This window comes from Staurois parvus, unplaced genomic scaffold, assembly GCF_062004578.1.
Source record: "Staurois parvus isolate SC_StPar_1 unplaced genomic scaffold, SC_StPar_1.0 ptg000149l, whole genome shotgun sequence".
Classification (NCBI taxonomy): Eukaryota; Metazoa; Chordata; class Amphibia; order Anura; family Ranidae; genus Staurois; species Staurois parvus.
In genome coordinates this window covers 2,971,929-2,991,518 of record NW_028317945.1, presented here as the reverse complement: position 1 = coordinate 2,991,518, position 19,590 = coordinate 2,971,929, and the positions used below count along the sequence as shown (strand labels likewise).

At 40.3% G+C, this 19,590-nt stretch overlaps 1 protein-coding gene across 1 annotated transcript; it reads right to left on the bottom strand.

Annotated features, from left to right (window-relative positions):
- Positions 1-49: 49 nt before the first annotated feature.
- On the bottom strand, positions 50-19,582 carry RPS19BP1 (ribosomal protein S19 binding protein 1). The gene is made up of 4 exons (XM_089674242.1): positions 19,470-19,582; positions 5,974-6,126; positions 2,331-2,428; positions 50-520 (listed from the first exon to the last, which is right to left on the bottom strand). The coding sequence occupies exons 1-4, from the start codon at positions 19,522-19,524 to the stop codon at positions 389-391; spliced, it is 438 nt and encodes a 145-aa protein (XP_089530368.1). The 5' UTR covers positions 19,525-19,582; the 3' UTR covers positions 50-388.
- Positions 19,583-19,590: the final 8 nt, after the last annotated feature.

Here is a 19,590-nt window from a genome sequence, read left to right as displayed (position 1 = left end):
ATGTATTAGCTCAAATGCATGTAAAATAATTCTGACACTAAAGCCTCTCAAGTTTACAAATGTAGCTATAATATATCTTCTTCCCAATAGTCTGTATTTTAATAATAAATTATAAAACAAAAAGCACAAAATGTTACAACTTGAAAAAAGTAAATACACCGGGGAAAAGGGGAAAAAAAAAACAAAAAACAAAAAAAAAACACCACAGTACACAAAAATGTGTATTCTGTCCTCTTACAGTCAGTCCAGTCTTCTAACATTTTCACTATTTAATATCCATTTTCACTTCATCACTGTGGCTCTACAGCTATTTTGGTGAAAAGAATTTAGTAATGGAACAGAAGCATTAACAACACAGTCAATCTAGTCTCTTCTCGGTGACCACAATCTATCTGCTTCCAAAGTATTCCTTTTCAAAACGTTTGAAGTCTGAATCTGAGAACACAGATTTCTTTTGCACCCTCTTTTTCTTCTTTACCTGCTTGTCTCTTGCTTTCCGTCCGCAGTGCTGATTTACAATCTAGAAGAAGGAAAGAACACGTTTGGTATCAAAAGAACATCATATGTAGATTGTAGTATAATGGGCTTACTTAGAGATACAGCTGGGTAGGCCTACAAACCAGTATACCATAAGTTTCTCATGTACCCTGGAAACTGCAAGTAAAATTTTATATACATACACACACACATTATATATATATATACACACACACAATATATATGTGTGTGTGTATGTATGTATGTATGTATGTATGTATGTATGTATATATATATATAAAAATAAATATAATTTTTTACTTTTTGCTATACAACATCCATTAAAATAAAATAAAAAAAATTTCTTCATAAAAAATCCAGATACGTGTAAATTAATTGCTTTATGTGAAAGTTATAGTGTCTACAAATTGCGGTATATATACTGGAATTTTTATTTATACTAGTAATAGTGGCAATCAGCAACTTATTGCAGGACTGCGATGGGTATTCTGACACTGGGTGGGAACTAACTGCCACTGACACCAGTACAGTGATCAGTGCTAAAAAAAAAAAAAGAAAAAAAAAAAAAAAAGAAGAAACCCCCACTAAAAACCGCATACGTGAAAAAATGTGGCAAAACAATAATACAAAAATGCTAAAAAACTCGTTTTTAACCGTGACTTTACAGTGTTAGCAGCATTATTAAAACGTCCAGTGTGCATGGAGCCTCACAGAGGACAGAACATAGGTAACAGCTGCAGAATGAATGATCACTTTGGTAGCCAATTAGAGTTCTCTGGGTCATGATCATTAGCAGAAGACCCAGGGCAATCACTGACAGCTTGGGCTCTATGCTGGGAGGAGAAGATCGAGTGCACTTCTAGCACAGGAACACATTTGTGGAGCCCAGGTGTAAAGTCCACCTCCTGAACATCGCATTTACTCAGTGGCGTCCCGAGGCAGGTGCGGGGGGTGCGGTCCGCACGGGGTGACACTGGACCCGCTCCACAAAAAGGTAAGTTGTAAAGCAAGCCGACGATCCCCGCAGGATGGATCGGATCCATCCTGCGGGGATCGTCGGCTTGCTTTACAACTTACCTTTTTGTGGAGCAGGTCCGGTGTCACCCCGTATAGGTTGTATGCCAACGATCCTGTGGGGATCGTCGACATGCAACCTATACGGAGTGACACCGGTGTAGCGGCAAGATGTACCTCCCATGTAGATGTTCCCCCTGAAGCAACTGCGATGTCCCGGTTTCAGGCACGATTAATAGATGATAGAACTGCTATCATCGATTGATCGTGCCTGAAACCGATACATGCGGAGTTGCTTTGGGGGAACATATCTACATGGGACACATCTTGCCGCTGCACCTGGACCCACTCCAAGAAAAGGTAAGTTGTAAAGAAAGCCGACAATCCCCGCAGGATGGATCGGATCTGCGGATTGAGCATAATGGATCGGAGTCCGGGGATCGTCGGAGGGGGTGTCACCCAGTGTTACCACACTGGGTAACACCAACCCTAGGGACGCCTCTGCATTTACTGCATGTGTAACAAGGTCATAAATGGGTTAAAAAGGTCTCCTTGACAACATCAAAAAGATATACTACTGATCTTCTCTCCTGCTTTGGTGTGCACTGTCGGCAGTACTACAATACCACCGCTTGTGAAATTCTCTTTACTACAAATGAGCAGGAGAAGGTCTTCGTCGTGTCTCATGTACGACACCACATTCTTAGGACTTAGCAAAAAACACACAAATGCTAAGTGAAATCAGCTTGTTGGCTATTCAAAGTTATATGTTATAAAATGAAGGTTACACTTTAATTTGTTCTTACATGAGGACTTACCTCCTTGACAGCTTTTTTGTTTGCAACAGAGTGGGATCCAAGCATATATTTGAGGTTTTGTGCAAGATAGTCTTGTGGTGCATGTTTTTTATACTCCTCTGAGAAATAAGAGAAAAAAGCAATATTATTTAGGTGCCAGTTTATAAAAGCCAGTGCTATGCTATACAAATTATGCTTCGTGCTTTGCTTGCTTCAGAATTCCAAAGCATTCATTTTCTTGTCAAAACCATGTGACTGGGCTCTGTCATGGTGTGCTCTGCTAGGAGTAAACACACCCAGCAGGGACAGAACAGCAACGAAAACCTGTACTGGAAGCAAGAGGAAATCATTGGCATTGTGGTGTTTACTTCTGTGATTTTCAGCTTCCAGGAGCATTGCCCAGTAATGATATATACATAATTACATTGGTCCGAGTTGGAACAATGTGACTATATATAGCATGCAATGCCTGGAATACTTTAAACAAATATGAGCAGATGAATTCAAGAGAAGATAGTGGCAGACAGGCTATGTTTTCTCAAAGCCAACTGTTTTTTTGTTTTTATGGCAAAAAAAAAAAAAAAAATGAAACCTGTCATGTACAGCGGTTATTGAGGTTATCTGCAGGTTCATATTCCTAAACTCTGAAGCATTTCCAGAAAGTGCAGACAATACCCTGTATCAATATTTTCTCCCGAAAGGAGATAAAAGCTTTGAAAATGTTTTGGATTACTAGGCATTAAATCCAACAACGTGCTTGCCACCTCGTGGACTTATCTTCTATTTACAATTCTTATTTTTACTTAGCGCTGAGAGCGTAGCTATACAGGTGAAACTCGAAAAAGTTGAATATCATTGAATTCATTTATTTCAGTAATGCAGCTTAAAAGGTGAAACTAATATATGAGATAGACTCATTACATGCAAAGCAAGATAGTTCAAGCCGTGATTTGTCATAATTGTGATGATTATGGCTTACAGCTCATGAAAACCCCAAATCCACAATCTCAGAAAATTAGAATATTGTGAAAAGGTGCAATATTCTAGGCTCAAAGTGTCCCACTCTAATCAGCTAATTAAGCCATAACACCTGCAAAGGGTTCCTGAGCCTTTAAATGGTCTCTCAGTCTGGTTCAGTAGGAATCACAATCATGGGAAAGACCAGAAAGCAGAAAACCATCATTGACACCCTCCATAAGGAGGGAAAGCCTCAAAAGGTAAATTGCAAAAGAAGTTGGATGTTTCCAAAGTGCTGTATCAAAGCACATTAATAGAAAGTTATGTGGAAGAGAAAAGTGTGGAAGAAAAAGGTGCACAAGCAGCAGGGATGACAGCAGCCTGGAGAGGATTGTCAGGAAAAGGGCATTCAAAAGTGTTGGGAACTTTCACAAGGAGTGGACTGAGGCTGGAGTTAGTGCATCAAGAGCCACCACACACAGACGGATAGTGGACATGGGCTTCAAATGTTGTTTCCTCTTGTCAAGCCGCTCCTGCACAACAAACGTCAGAAGCGTCTTACCTGGGCTAAAGAAAAGCAGACCTGGTCTGTTGCTCAGTGGTCCAAAGTCCTCTTTTCTGATGAGAGCAAATTTTGCATTTCATTTGGAAACCAAGGACCCAGAATATGGAGGAAGAATGGAGAGTCACACACCGCAAGATGCTTGAAGTCCAGTGTTAAGTTTCCACAGTCTGTGTTGATTTGGGGAGCCATGTCATCTGCTAGTGTTGGTCCACTGTGCTTTATTAAGTCCAGGGTAAACGCAGACGTCTACCAGAAGATTTTGGAGCACTTCATGCTTCCTTCCGCAGACGAGCTTTATGGGGATGCTGACTTCATTTTCCAGCAGGACTTGGCACCTGCCCACACTGCCAAAAGCACCAAAACCTGGTTCAATTGGCCAGCAAACTCGCCTGACCTGAACCCCATAGAGAATCTATGGGGCATTGCCAAGAGAAAGATGAGAGACATGAGACCGAACAATGGAGAAAAACTGAAGGCCGCTATTGAAGCATCCTGGTCTGCCATAACACCTCAGCAATGCCACAGGCTGATAGCTTCCATGCCACGCCGCATTGAGGCAGTAATTGCTGCAAAAGGGGCCCAAACGAAGTACTGACTACATATGCATGCTTATACTTTTCAGAGGTCTGATATTGTTCTATGTATAATCCTTGTTTTATTGATTGAATGTAATATTCTAATTTTCTGACATTGTGGATTTGAGGTTTTCATGAGCTGTAAGCCATAATCTTCACAATTATGACAAATCATGGCTTGAACGATCTTGCTTTGCATGTAATGAGTATCTCATATATTAGTGTCACCTTTTAAGTTGCATTACTGAAATAAATGAACTTTTGCACGATATTCTAATTTTTCGAGTTTCACCTGTATGCTATGTTTCTGGTGCTGGACCTTCTGGTCTCTGCTCCAGAAGCTGCAGAGTCATATGGAGGGCAGGCAGAGCTCCTGTAATCAAAGAAACAAACCGAGGACGCACAGGCCTAGTGCATTACCTTAAAAATTAATTTATTGCATACAAAGTGGTAATATACTCACACAGGGTAAAATGTCAAAGGCACATCATATGAAGTGCAGCAAGGTCCAAAAACACTGGATGATGTCTGTAATGGGATATTTAGACCTCCAACTGCTTACGCATTTCAAAGCCTTGCCTCTTCCTAAGAACCAAGAGGCAAGGCCCCAAAACGCATCCGACAGTTGGAGGTCTAAAGATCTTATTACAGACATCATCCAGTGTTTTTGGACCTTGCTGTACTTCATACGATGTGCCTTTGACATTTTATCCTTTGTGAGTAGATTACCACTTTTTATACAATAAATTAATTTTTAAAAAGGTAATGCACTAGGCCTGTGCACCCTCTGTTTCTTTGTATGCAGTTAATTTGGATTCCCCTGGTCCATTGAGGGCAGCAAGGCGTAAATCTTCTAGGCATCCCATGTATAGTTCCAGTTTCTGTGGAGTCTATCGTCCAGCGCAGAAGTATATGCTCATGCTACTTTTTGTCAGAGCTCCTGCAATACAAGAAGGCAGTGTTACTCCTCTCAGAGCACTGGGGAATAGTGACAGCTGGTCTGCCAGTGCTCAGTAGAACTGTCAGGTGTAGATTACAGAGATATCTCCATGAGGTGGCACACACCTCACTAGACTTAACCCATAGTCAGATTTTAGAAAGTGGCTGAATTCCTGGAATTCAGTTTGAGTCTTCATTTAATAACCTTTGCTACCGAGGTGCAGTGGAAGAACTCACAAGTTATTGCAACACAACTATTTTGTTGCTGCAAACATGACTCTTATGTTGGCAACATCATAAGATGTAACCAAACGCCCATCTACTATAGCAGCTGGGCGTTTGTTTACCTTTTAAGGTAAACTCCTGATGTTGCCTAAACAGTACCTGTCACCTGTAATATGCTATCACATAGGGGGCTCATCAGAAGTTTGCATTTCAGGGACATGCGCAGTTTTAAAACTTAACATATTTGGCATCCACTTACTTGACACAACCTCATATTTTTTATTTTACAAAAAAAATGGGGATTATATTGCATTTGTCTGCTAAAAACGCAGATAATTTGCCTGTTCTTAATCTTCCCGCTCCCACTCCCCAGTTACCTGGGTGAACTTAGCCTTAGTCTTACCTATTGCTGATTTAATAACTCTGTTTTTGGCCGATGCTCTCTGATTTTGTGGCTGTCCCTGACGTTTCAGTTTTTGGAGCTGCTTCTTCATTCCTATTTTGTTGCTGCTCAAGGCTTCATTCTGCTTGTGCTTTCCTGGTTGCTTTTTGAAACCTAGATTTGCAAATGTAAAGAATAGAATGTTACAAAGTAAATAGGCCAACAGCGACCTGAAAGCCAAGCTGCACAACAGTACCCATGATAGGAGAAGGGAAATGCTTAGACAAATAGGGCTCCACTGTTCACTGAATAACAGAATAGAGCACCAACCTCATGAGAGCAAGGTGTCTTCGCTGTCCTGTCACGGGGGAAAGGTAACTATTTTGTAACACCACCAAACAGGAAGTAAAGCCTGCATATGTAGTGTGTGAATGTGTTGACGCCCAAACATAAAAATGTACCTTATCGAATTTTATTAACACTACATCAGTCTGTAGCCACCCAGGGCTTTCAAAAATTGAAAAAAAGTGCCCTTATAAACCTGACAACATTCAGAGTATTCTGCACATTCTTTGCGGTACACAACACCCCCAGATATGAATTTCCTGTTCATGTTAAAGGCTTTCTGCTTTTTCCAGCAATGGTTTTTCTTATTCCAGGAAAAATATTTTAATTATAGCAAACAGACACTCCTGCACAATATCAAGGACATTTTCAAAATAGAAGCACAGGGACTGAGGCAGCACAGAGACAGGACAAAAATAGACAAGTATAAAGAAGGTCACAAGAATGTAAGCATGATCATTTCCTCTATGATCATGTACAGTTAGGTCCATATATATGTGGACACAGACACAATTTTAGTTTTTTTCAGGTATTCACCAAAACATATTCAACCTATGGTTATATGATGATGTGGGCTGAAAATGCACACTCTCAGGTTTAATTTGAGGGTATGTACATCCAAATTGGAGGAAGGGTAGAGAAATTACAGCTCTTAAGAGTAGCCATCCCCCTTTTTCAAGGGACCAAAAGTAATTGGACAATTGAATCAAAAGTGGTTTCATAGCCAGGTGTAGGCTACTCCATTATTTCGTCATCAATAAAGCAGGTAAAAGGTCTGGAGTTGTGGTATTTGCATTTGAAATCTATTGCTGTGAACCTTTATCAAAAGGAGCTGTTCATGCAAGTAAAACAGGCCATTGTAAGGCTTCAAAAATGAAACAAATCCATCAGAGAGATAGCAGCAACATTAGGAGTAGCAAAATCAACAGTTTGGTACATTCTGAGGAAAGAACACACTGGTGAGCTCAGCAACATAAAAAAGGCATGGACATCCACGGAAGACAACAGTGGTGGATGATCGCCGGATCCTCTCTATGGTAAAGAAAAACCCATTCACAACATCCAGACAAGTGAAGGACACTCTCCAGGAGGTGGGTGTATCATTGTCAAAGTCTACAATCAAGAGAAGACTTCATGAGAACTAATACAGAGGGTTCACCACAAGGTGCAAACCATTCATAAACCTGAAGAATAGAAAAGCCAGATTAAACTTTGCCAAAAAACATCTAAAAAAGCCAGACCAGTTCTGGAAAAGCATTCTTTGTAGAGATGAAACCAAGATTAATCTGTACCAGAATGACAAGAAGAAAAAAGTGTGGAGAAGGCTTGGAACAGCTCATGATCCAAAGCACACCACATCATCTGTAAAACACGGTGGAGGCAGTGTGATGGCATGGGCATGCATGGCTTCCAGTGGCACTGGGTCATTGGTGTTTATTGATGTGACAGAAGACAGAAACAGCCAGATGAATTCTGCAGTATTTAGAGATATATGGTCAGCCCAGATTCAGCCAAATGCAGCAAAGTTGATTGGACGGCGCTTCACAGTACAGATGGAAAATTATCCAAAACACACTGCAAGAGCAAACCAGGAGCTTTTGAAGGAAAAGCAGTGGAATATTCTGCAATGACCGAGTCATTCACCTGATTTCAACCCACTGGAGCATGCACTGCACTTGCTCAAGGGAAAACTAAAAGGCAGAAAGACCCACAAAGAACATCTGAAGACAGCTGCAGTTAGAGCCTGGCAAAGCATCAGAAAGGAGGAAACCCAATCTTTGGTAATGACCATGGGTTCCAGACTTCAGGCAGTCATTGCCAGTAAAAGATTCTCAACAAAATATTAAAAATTAACATTTTATTCATGATTATATTCAATTGTCCAATTACTTTTGGTCCCTTGAAAAAAAGGGGGGTGGCTACTCTTAAGAACTGTAATTCCTAAACCCTTCCTCCAATTTGGATGTACATACCCTCAATTTAAGCCTGAGAGTGTGCACTTTCAGCCCACCTGTGTCTTTTATACACATAACGAGTTGTCGTTAGGAGAACCTTCTTAAATTGACAGAACTAAATCGGTGTACCACATGTGCATATAGCCAGTCTATGGGAGCAAGAATTATTGTTGGTTGGTAGGGGATCAAATACCTATTTTACTCACTCAATGGCATTAGCTGATTGGACAATAACAATTGGAGTTATGTGCATCCGAATTAACGAATGGAACTAAATTTGGATGCATTTGTCATTTTAATTATTGAACGAATTTGAAAATTGAAATTATTTCCCCATGGGACGAACTACTATCATGTGACATCATTTGAAAGAAACAAATTTATTCTGTAATTTTGTTATAACTTTTTCTCAGATATGTTAACATTTGTTGCTATGTCCATTCGGAGATTCGTATACAGTGGTGTTCAAAATAATAGTCAGACATCACTAACCTTATCAATCACTGTTTTTGGTAGAAATGATATTTCTACATGGCAAATAATTTACTAGCAGGTGTAGTAGAGTAATAGAAATCCAACAGACCCAACAGTCATGACATGCATGCTGCTGATTCTGTGTAATTTAATCACTAATTGAAAAGGGGCATGTTCAAAATAATAGCAGTGTGGAGTTCATTAGTGAGGTCATTCATTCTTTGAAAAACAGGTGGCAATTATTGGCCTTAAGGAAGGAAGGCAGCAAATGTTGTACATGCTGGTTACAGTGCATTTCTCTCTGAAATTCTGAGGAAAATGGGTCGTTCCACACATTGTTCAGAACAACAGCGTACCTTGATTAAAAAGTTGATTGGAGAGGGGAAATCATAAAAAAGTGCAGAAAATGATAGGCTGCTCAGCTAAAGTGATCGCAAATGCTTTAAAATGGCACCCAAAACCTGAAAAACGTGGAAGAAAGCGAAAAACTACCATTCGAATGAATAGAAGAATAGCCAAAATGGCAAGTACTCGGCCAACAATCTGCTTCAGGAAGATCAAAGAAGGTCTCAAGTTACCTGTGAGTACTGTTACAATTAGAAGACGCCTATGTGAAGCCAAGCTATCTGCAAGAAGCCCCCGCAAAGTCCCACTGTTGAAAAAAAACACATGTGCTGAAGAGGTTACAATTTGCCAAAGAGCACATTGACTGGCCTAAAGAGAAATGGCGCAACATTTTGTGGACTGATGAAAGTAAGATTGTTCTTTTTGGGTCAAGTGGCCGGCGAGAGTTTGTCAGACGACCCCCAAACACTGAATTCAAGCCACAGTACACTGTGAAGACAGTGAAGCATGGTTGCGCAAGCATCATGATATGGGGATGTTTCTTATACTACAGTGTTGGGCCTATTTATCACATACCAGGGATCATGGATCAGTTTGAATACAACAGACATACCAGGGATCATGGATCAGTTTGAATACAACAGAATACTTGAAGAGGTCATGCTGCCTTATGCTGAAGAGGAAATACCCTTGAAATGGGTGTTCCAACAAGACAATGACCCCAAACACAACAGTAAACGTGCAACATCTTGGTTCCAGACCAACAAGATTGACGTTATGGAGTGGCCAGCCCAATCCTTGGATCTTAATCCAATAGAAAACTTGTGGGGTGACATTAGAAATGCAGTTTCTGAGGCAAAACCAAGAAATAGATAAGAACTGTGGAATGTAGTCCAATCATCCTGGGCTGAAATAGCTGTTCACAGGTGCCAGAAGTTGGTTGACTCCACGCAACACAGATGTACAACAGTTCTCAGAAACAGTGGTTATACAACTAAATATTAAGTGATTCAAAGGAAAGCAAAATCTTCAAACATTTTTCAGTTTATATAGTGAATGTTTGAGTTTGTAAAGAAGAATACAAACACTGCTATTTTTTTGAACAGTCTAATATTCACTTTTCTTCAATTTTTTTAGAGGAACAACACAAATTGGATATATTTTTCTTCATGTTTTGATTTGGAATAGAATGTGTAGTGTTCCCAATGCATTTGAGTGTATGGAAATAAAAGCTATTAGAAGGATTTTAAGCTTTATTCACTTTTTTCAACACACAGCTATTATTTTGAACACAACTGTACATCCAAAATCAACAAATTAAATTTTCATATGAAAAAGGAATAGTGATGAAACGCACGTGTGTATAGGAGGGTTTAGTTTAGCTTTAAAGGCTCGTTCAGACAGGCGATGAGATCTGCCCTCTGATCTTAGCTGCTGTCTGCTGCATGTGCATCCACCTCAGGCAGTGCCTGCATTTGAATCTGCGTACCCACTCCAGCATTTGTCAAAATTTAACATGTGATTGTATCTACATGTACATCCATGTCTATGGGTTGCCTGCATATAGCAGACAGCAGCTTGGACGATGGGTCTGATCACCTGTCTGAATGTACCCTAAGGATTCACTCACATATATACTGTATGTGTACGTTTGTATTTTCTGGAATGCAAGTTCCTGCTGGCAGAGGATCCTGCGTAAAATACTTGCCTAAAGTACTTACATTTAGACATGTACAATTCTTCTAATGACTTTATAAGTGTATGCATGGCACTTGATCACAGCTGTGTCCTACTTTTTTCATATGCTACTAAATGTGCAGCAGTTTCATTTTTTAGATGCAGCCAGCCCCACTGATTCCTATAGTGTTGCAAACATAGAAAACTGCATGCTATAAACATCTAAAAACCTGTGTCAATGAGCCCCATGACGTCTGAAAAGAAAACAGACTAGCAGCAAAAGGATTAACCACTCCAGCTCTGGAAGGTTTTACCCTCTTCGTGACCGAGGCATTTTTTTTTTGCTATTTAGCATTGTGCTACTTTAACTGGCAATTGTGCGGTCATGCAACATTGTACCCAAATTCAATTTATAATCATTTTTTCACACCAATAGAGCTTTTGTTTGGTATTTGAGGGATGTACTAAACTGCATGTTGGGATGATTGGATTATTGGCTGCAATGCTCAACACTCTCATTAGGTGTGTATTTTTTTACACACATACAGTTGGGATCGAAAGTTTGGGCACCCCAGCTAAAAATTTGTATTAATGTGCATAAAGAAGCCAAGGAAAGATGGAAAAATCTCCAAAAGGCATGAAATTACAGATTAGACATTCTTATAATATTTCAACAAAAGTTAGATTTTATTTCCATCATTTACACTTTCAAAATAACAGAAAACAAAAAAATGGTGTCTGCAAAAGTTTGGGCACCCTGCAGAGTTAATATCTTGTACTGCCCCCTTTGGCAAGTATCACAGCTTGTAAACGCTTTTTGTAGCCAGCCAAGAGTCTTTCAGTTCTTGTTTGAGGTATCTTTGCCCATTCTTCCTTACAAAAGTCTTCCAGTTCTTTGAGATTTCTGGGCTGTCTGTCACGCACTGCTCTTTTAAGGTCTATCCATAGATTTTCAATTATGTTGAGGTCAGGAGATTGTGAAGGCCATGGCAAAACCTTCAGTTTACGCCTCTTGATGTAATCCCCAGTGAGATGTTCCCTGTGCCACTGGCTGCAACACAACCCCAAAGCATGATTGATCCAACCCCATGCTTAACAGTTGGACAGAGGTTCTTTTCATTAAATTCTGTGCCCCTTCTTCTCCAAACGTACCTTTGCTCATTCCAGCCAAAAAGTTCAATTTTAACCTCATCGGTCCACAGAACTTGTTTCCAAAATGCATCAGGCTTGTCTATATGTTCATTTGCAAAGTTCAAACGATGATTTTTGTGGTGAGCACATAGAAGAGGTTTTCTTCTAATGACTCTTCCATGAAGACCATATTTGTACAAGTATCTCTTTATAGTGGAATAGTGTACCACAACTCCAGTGTCTGCCAGATCTTTCTGGAGGGATCGTGCAGTCAAACGTGGGTTTTGAATTGTTTTTCTCACAATCCTGCGAGCTGTTCTGTCTGATATTTTTCTTGGTCTTCCAGATCTTGCTTTAACTTCCACTGTTCCTGATGACTGCCATTTCTTAATTACATTCCGAACAGAGGATATTGACATCTGAAAACGCTTTGCTATCTTCTTATAGCCTTCTCCAGCTTTGTGAGCGTCAACTATTTTCAGTTTTCTAGACAACTGCTTAGAAGAACCCATGGTGCTGATTGTTGGCACAAAGTCAGATGCGTCTGGGCATTTAAAACCTTTGAGCTTGACATCACCTGGTCTTCCCAGACGATGACTGAGAACAATCCATGACACTGGCAGGTCTCAGCTTTGCAAAGGGGGCAGAGCATGCTATAAATTCTGCAGGGTGCCCAAACTTTTGCAGACGCCATTTTTTTTGTTTTGTGTTATTTTGAAAGTGTAAATGATGGAAATAAAATCTAACTTTTGTTGACATATTATAAGAATGTCTAATCTGTAATTTGATGCCTTTTGGAGATTTTTCCATCTTTCCTTGGCTTCTTTATGCACATTAATACCAATTTTTTAGCTGGGGTGCCCAAACTTTCGATCCCCACTGTTTATGGTAATGATTTTGTTGTTACTCAAAATAGGTTTCTCTTTTCTGTAGTGCTTGATACTATGTTGCAAGTAGCAGTTCAGCTGTAAAATGGCAGATAGTAAATTATACAGAAATAATGTAAACATTACTCAATATATTAATAGGAATAGATTTACAGATTTCATACAGTACATGTATGCGTAAAGGACTACATTTTGAACTGTTTTATTAGGAAGCTGGAAAATGATGTTTAAAAAATTAAGATGAAAAATTACAAAACACCATGGAAAAAATTAATGCATTTCTGATAACAATGTGGTTAACCGCTTGAGCCCCAGCCACTGCATTAAAACAGTTGCAGGGCAGGCTGGGCAAAATCACGTTTTAAAACATAGTTATGCAAAACAGGTAGGGGGCGCGCCCCGCCCTACCTGTCCCACGGATGTCAGCAGCGGGTCTCAGCCGGTCATTACCGGCCGTTTCCCCGCGATTAGCGGTAATCGCTGACAGAGAGCAGGGCTGCATTGTTTACACACAGCCCTGCTCTCTGTCAGTTGCCTGTCAGCTCCTGACAAGCTGAAGAGGGAGAGAAGAGTTGCTCTCTCCTGATCAGCCTGCCCCCGCCCCCTAGTAAAACACTCCCCTCACACAGTTAACCCTTTCAGTGAAAAAAATGTTAACCCCTTCCTCCCCAGTGCCATTAGTACAGTGTCAGTGGGTTTTTTTTCACTGATCACTGTATTGGTGTCACTGGGGATGTCAGTGACCCCAAGTCAGTTCCCCCCCAGTGTCAAAATGTCCGCCGCAGTCCCGCCATAAGTCGCTGATTGCCCCCATTATTAGTATAAAAAAATTTAAAAATCCCAGTATCTTTCCCGCCATTTGTAAACGCTATAACTTTCATGTAAACCAATTATTTTACACATATTGGGATTTTTGTTTAGCAAAGACATGTCACAGAATGCATTTTGGATAAAATTTGTGACAAAATTAGATTTTTTAATTTTTTTTACTGGACATGTTTTATAGCAAAAAGTCCAAAATATTGTTTTTTTTTTCTCAAATTGTCAGCCTTTTTTTTTATAGCGCAAAAAAAAAACTAAAAAAAAAAAAAAAAAACGCACAGGCGATCAAATACCACCGAAAGAAAGCTCAATTTGTGGGAAAAAAGGATGTAAATTTAATTTGGATGCAATGTTGCATGACCGCGCAATTGTCAGTTAAAGTAACGCAGCGCCGTAACACAAACCTCTTCTGTAACCGCTTCCTGACCACCCTACAGCAGAAATACTGCTACAGGGTGGCATGAGTACGCAAAATCACATATATGTGTGATTCGCGCTCCCGTGGTTTTCACACCCCTCCCAGATAGCGTCAGATTGCCCGTCAGTACACCAGTCATCACAGTTAAACCCTTGATTGCCAGGAGCACGCTCATGTACAATAAACCTCCACTGCTAGTATAGTGTCTGAACGGGGCAATATCTTTGATCAGTTCAGCACTATACCAGCGTTCACATTAGTACAGCGTCCCCAAAAACGCAGCGTTAGTGGGATCAGCCCCTGCCAACACCTGCGTTTAGCCCCTACACTTACCCCCCCTTCTCCCCCAGCAAGTGCAGTGTCAGTAGGTCACTGTCACTTGATACATTGCACACAAAACCGCAGTGTTCGCAGAATCAGGCCTGATCTCTGTTAGCACTTGCCGGTAAATTTTGATGACTCTCATATGCAGCAGAGTGCCAGTACTAGTGCCGCGCTACCTTTTGGTGAACTGTCGAGTACCAGCGGTCTAGTACATCTTGGTCTTTCACATACCTCCTTGATTTTTGGAGCTGTTTTTCACGGAAAATCGGTATGCGCTGATTGTGGATCAAGCCAATTTATATGCACAACAATATATTGCCGCCAATCCAAATTCAAACCTTGCCAGACCATTTGCATGGAAACCCATTACGGTTTTCAAATTTACATTTTTTTTGGGCCTAACCCTCAACATGGGCATTACGAAAATAAATCAATTGAGGTTGTATTGGTCCGCAGACCCGATTCATCATATCCCGTGTTCTCTGCTGCCATGGCCAGGCATAGATATGAGAGTATAATGTTTTTTATGCATTTCAGCGACAATACACTCTGTAATCCTCGGGTAGCCCTGAATTTGACCGGCTCCACAAAATTCAGCCCCTCGCAAATCACCTTAACCTAGAATTTGCAGATGTCTATACTCCCCATCAAAACATCTGCGTTGACGAGTCCCTCATTACATTTTCTGGCCGCCTTGCATTCAAACAATTTCTCCCCTGCAAGCGTGCCAGATATGGGGTCAAGATGTAGAAGACCTGTGAGAGGACAACAGGCTATACTTACAAGTTTCGGATTATCGAGGGAAAAGATAGTCACGTGGAGCCCGCCCGGATGCCCAGACTACATGGGGAGCAAGGGCAAGATAGTTTGGGACTTGGTGCCATCATTTCTCCATATGGGGTACCACATATACGTGGACAATTTTTATTCAAGCGTGCCACTATTTAGACATTTATTCAATCTTGGAACTGGCACTTGTGGCAAAGTGTGACCTAATGTGTGCCCACCATGAGAAGTGGGTGTATGCAGGTGGTATATTCTAATGGTGGTCGTACCACACACTTTTTCTGGCAGAGATTTCTTCTCATTTTTTCATTCATTCCACAGGCTGCATTAAAAAAAAAAAAAAAGAAAAAAAAAAAAAAAAGAACATAGCATATATAACCAACAAGGACCAGCGATGTACTGGTACATCACTGGATTTGAATGGTTATACCAGGATGATGCCTACAGCTGCAGGCATCATCCTGGTATCGTTTTTTTCAGCCGGCGATCGGCTTTCATGTAAGTGCAATCCTAGTGGCTAATTAGCTGCAAGATTGATTTTACAAGCAGTGGGAGATGATGTCCCCCCCTCCCCTGCTGCCTTCCACAGCCTTCTCGGGCAGTCCCGTGCCATCAGGGGAACCTGAGAATGCAGCTGGTGTTTCTGCCAGCTGACCATAGAGCTGACTGGAGACCAGAATGGTGCCAATCATCTCTATAGTCTAAGAATTTGGAAGCTACAAGCATTTCATCACTTCAGTTTCGCAGGATATAAACAGCGCCATTTGTAAATTGGGAAAGCATCTGATCACACCGATTTTGGTTTGATTAGATAATGTGAGGGTAGAGGAGATATCCAGAGTCTGATAGACCCCAGATTTCTCAAAAAAGAATATGACAATGCCCATTGAAGTTATAGGGGATATTTGCATTCCCTGTTATAGCATTAAAAGTGAAAAAAAAAAAAATGAAAAAAGGTACAATGTAAAAATAAAAAAATCAAAATAAACAAAAAAAAAATAAAAATTGACCCTCCCATGAGCGCACACCTGTGTGCACAAGCCTTGACCCTGTGCCGTTATGTAAACAGCGGTTGCACATGCATGTGAGGTATTGCCGTGAACGTCAGATCAAGGCAGTAATTCTAACACTAGACCTCCTCTGTACAGTGGGGCAACAAAGTATTTAGTCAGCCACCAATTGTGCAAGTTCTCCCACTTAAAAAGATGAGAGGCTCCTGTTGGCATCATAGGTAGACCTCAACTATGAGAGACAAAATGAATAAAAAAAAATCCAATCACATTGGATGATTTGGAAAGAATTTATTTGCAAATTATGGTGGAAAATAAGTATTTGGTCACCTACAAACAAGCAAGATTTCTGGCTCTCACAGACCTGTACCTTCTTCTTTAAGAGGCTCCTCTTTCCTGCACTCATTACCTGTATCAATGGCACCTGTTTGAACTTATCAGTATAAAAGACACCTGTCCACAACCTCAAACAGTCACACTCCAAACTCCACTATAGTGAAGACCAAAGAGCTGTCGAAGGACACCAGAAACAAAATTGTAGACCTGCACCAGGCTGGGAAGACTGAATCTGCAATAGGCAAGCAGCTTGGTGTGAACAAATCAACTGTGGGAGCAATAATTAGAAAATGGAAGACATACAAGACCATTGATAATCTCCCTTGATCTGGGGCTACACGCACCTCACCCCGTGGGGTCAAAATGATCACAAGAACGGTGAGCAAAAATCCCAGGACCACACGGGGGGACCTAGTGAATGACCTGCAGAGAGCTGGGACCAACGTAACAAAGGCTACCATCAGTAACACACTACGCCGCCAGAGACTCAGATCCTGCAGTGCCAGGTGTCCCCCTGCTTAAGCCAGTACATGTCCGGGCCTGTCTGAAGTTTGCTAGAGTGCATTTGGATGATCCAGAAGAGGATTGGGAGGATGTCAGATGAAACCAAAATAGAACTGTTTGGTAGAAACACAACTTGTCGTGTTTGGAGGAGAGAGAATCCTGAGTTGCATCTAAAGAACACCATACCTACTGTGAAGCATGGGGGTGGCAACATCATGCTTTGGGGCCGTTTCTCCGCAAAGGGACCAGGACGACTTATCCATGTACAGGACAGAATGAATGGGGCCATATATCGTGAGATTTTGAGTGCAAACCTCCTTCCATCAGCAAGGGCATTGAAGATGAAACGTGGCTGGGTCTTCCAACATGACAATGATCCCAAACATACTGTGTGGGCAACGAAGGAGTGGCTTCGTAAGAAGCATTTCAAGGTCCTGGAGTGGCCTAGCCAGTCTCCAGATCTCTACCCCATAGAAAACCTTTGGATGGAGTTGAAAGTCTGTGTTGCCGAGCGACAGCCCCAAAACATCACTGCTCCAGAGGAGATCTGCATGGAGGAATGGGCCAACATACCAGCAACAGTGTGTGCCAACCTTGTGAAGACTTACAGGAAACGTTTGACCTCTGTCATTGTCAACAAAGGATATATAACAAAGTATTGAGATAAGCTTTTGATATTGACCAAATACTTATTTTCCACCATAATTTGCAAATACATTCTTTCAAAATCAGCCAATGTGATTGTCTGGATTTTTTTTCTCATTTTGTCTCTCATAGTTGAGGTCTACCTATGATAACAATTACAGGCCTCTCTCATCTTTTTAAGTGAGAGAACTTGCACAGTTGGTGGCTGACTAAATACCTTTTTGCCCCACTGTATTGAATATGGCCAAAATTGTAGTATTTCATATATATGTCAATATATTTGTATATTTGGGAAGAAAATTTTTAAAATATATTTTTCTTCCATATGGATCTCCAGACATCCACCCATAATCCCCACGCAGAAAAATAACTATTCTCATATTATTATCAGAGAGAGGTCAAATGTGTTTCTAGGCATGTTCAGCCATAATATTCCACCCATAATCTCCATATAGAAAAATAACTATACCCATATACTTAGGCAAAACATGTCAAATATGGTCCGTGGCATGTGTATCTGCAATCATCCACCCATAATCCCCATGTAGAAAAATAACTATTCTCATGTTATTATGAGAAACAGGTCAAATGTGTTCATATGCATGTTTAACCATGATATTCCACCCATAATCCCAATGTAGAAAAATAAATTTTGCCCATAATATTTTCAGAAATGGGTGAAATATTGTTCTTGCTATGTGTAGCCACTATAATACACCCAGAATACCCATATAGAAAAATAACTTTTCTTATATTTTTAGCACAAAAAGGAGTCAAATGTGTTCCTGGGCATGTTGAAAAAATAATATTCCACCCATAATCCCCCCATGTAGAAAATAGCTATTCTCATATTCTTATCAGAAAAAGTCAAAATGTGTTTCTAGACATGTTTAGCCATGATATTCCAGCCATAATACCTATGTAGAAAAATAGCTATACCTTTAATTATTTCAGAAATAGGTCAAATATGGTCCTTGGCATGTGTATTCACAATAATCCATCCACAATCCCCATATAGAAAAATAATTCTATGCATTTGCTTATCCAAAATAAGAGTTACCATGATATTCCCCCCATATATAAAAGTAATTTCACCCATATTTTTTTCTAAAAAGGTGAAATGTAATTTGTATGGGATGTGTAACCATTATATCCCAGCCATAATCATCATGCAGATCAATATTATCCACATTGATATCAGAAAAGCATTTTTTCCTTGGCGTTTGTAATTTTTAATCTTCATTTTTTTTAGACATCACTTTCCAGGTTCCTAATAAAACAGTTCAAAATGTAGTGCTTTACACATACATGTACTGTATGAAATCCGTAAATCTATTCCTATTGATATATTGAGTAATGTTTCCATTATTTCTGTATAATTTACTATGATGCCATTTTACAGCTGAACATATCAGTAAGTGAAGAGTTAAACATTAGCCACTGCTACTTGAAACATAGTATCAAGCACTGCAGAAAAGCAAAACAGATTTTGTGTAACAACAAAATCATTACCATATACAGTATGTATACAAATATACTGACACCTAATGGGAGTGTTGAGCATTGCAGCCAATCATCCGATCGTCCCAATACGCAGTTTAGTACATCCCGTATTTGACCACCACTGGGGTTTTTAATCTTTTTTCGCAAACTAAAACGAAAAAAAACGAACATTAAAAAAAAGAAAAATATTTTCTACTTTCTGATTATGAAACATATCCCAAATATGAATGGAGTATAGCCGGTCACTGCAATCACGACCCACTTGAAGCTGTATGGAAGGAACAGTCAGTGCTCACACTGGGATCCATGTTCAGCATCTCCCTCACCCCACAAACCATCCATACTACACCCTCACCAATGGAATCCGAGCACACCAGATCCAGCCCTTTCTTCAGCAGTGACCGGGACATCTCCACACTCCGCCAGATCTCCAAACCTCACACATGGGAGTTCAGGGCGGAAGTGACGTTCATAAA

Bases quoted from the DNA above. Each gene is read 5' to 3' on its own strand.
- RPS19BP1 (XM_089674242.1), bottom strand. From the start codon at position 19,524: ATGTCCCGGTCACTGCTGAAGAAAGGGCTGGATCTGGTGTGCTCGGAT. The intron at 6,127-19,469 runs GTGAGGGTGTAG...TTGCAAATCTAG, and splicing joins GGTGTGCTCGGATTCCATTG to GTTTCAAAAAGCAACCAGGA. The intron at 2,429-5,973 runs GTAAGACTAAGG...CTTATTTCTCAG, and splicing joins AGTTATTAAATCAGCAATAG to AGGAGTATAAAAAACATGCA.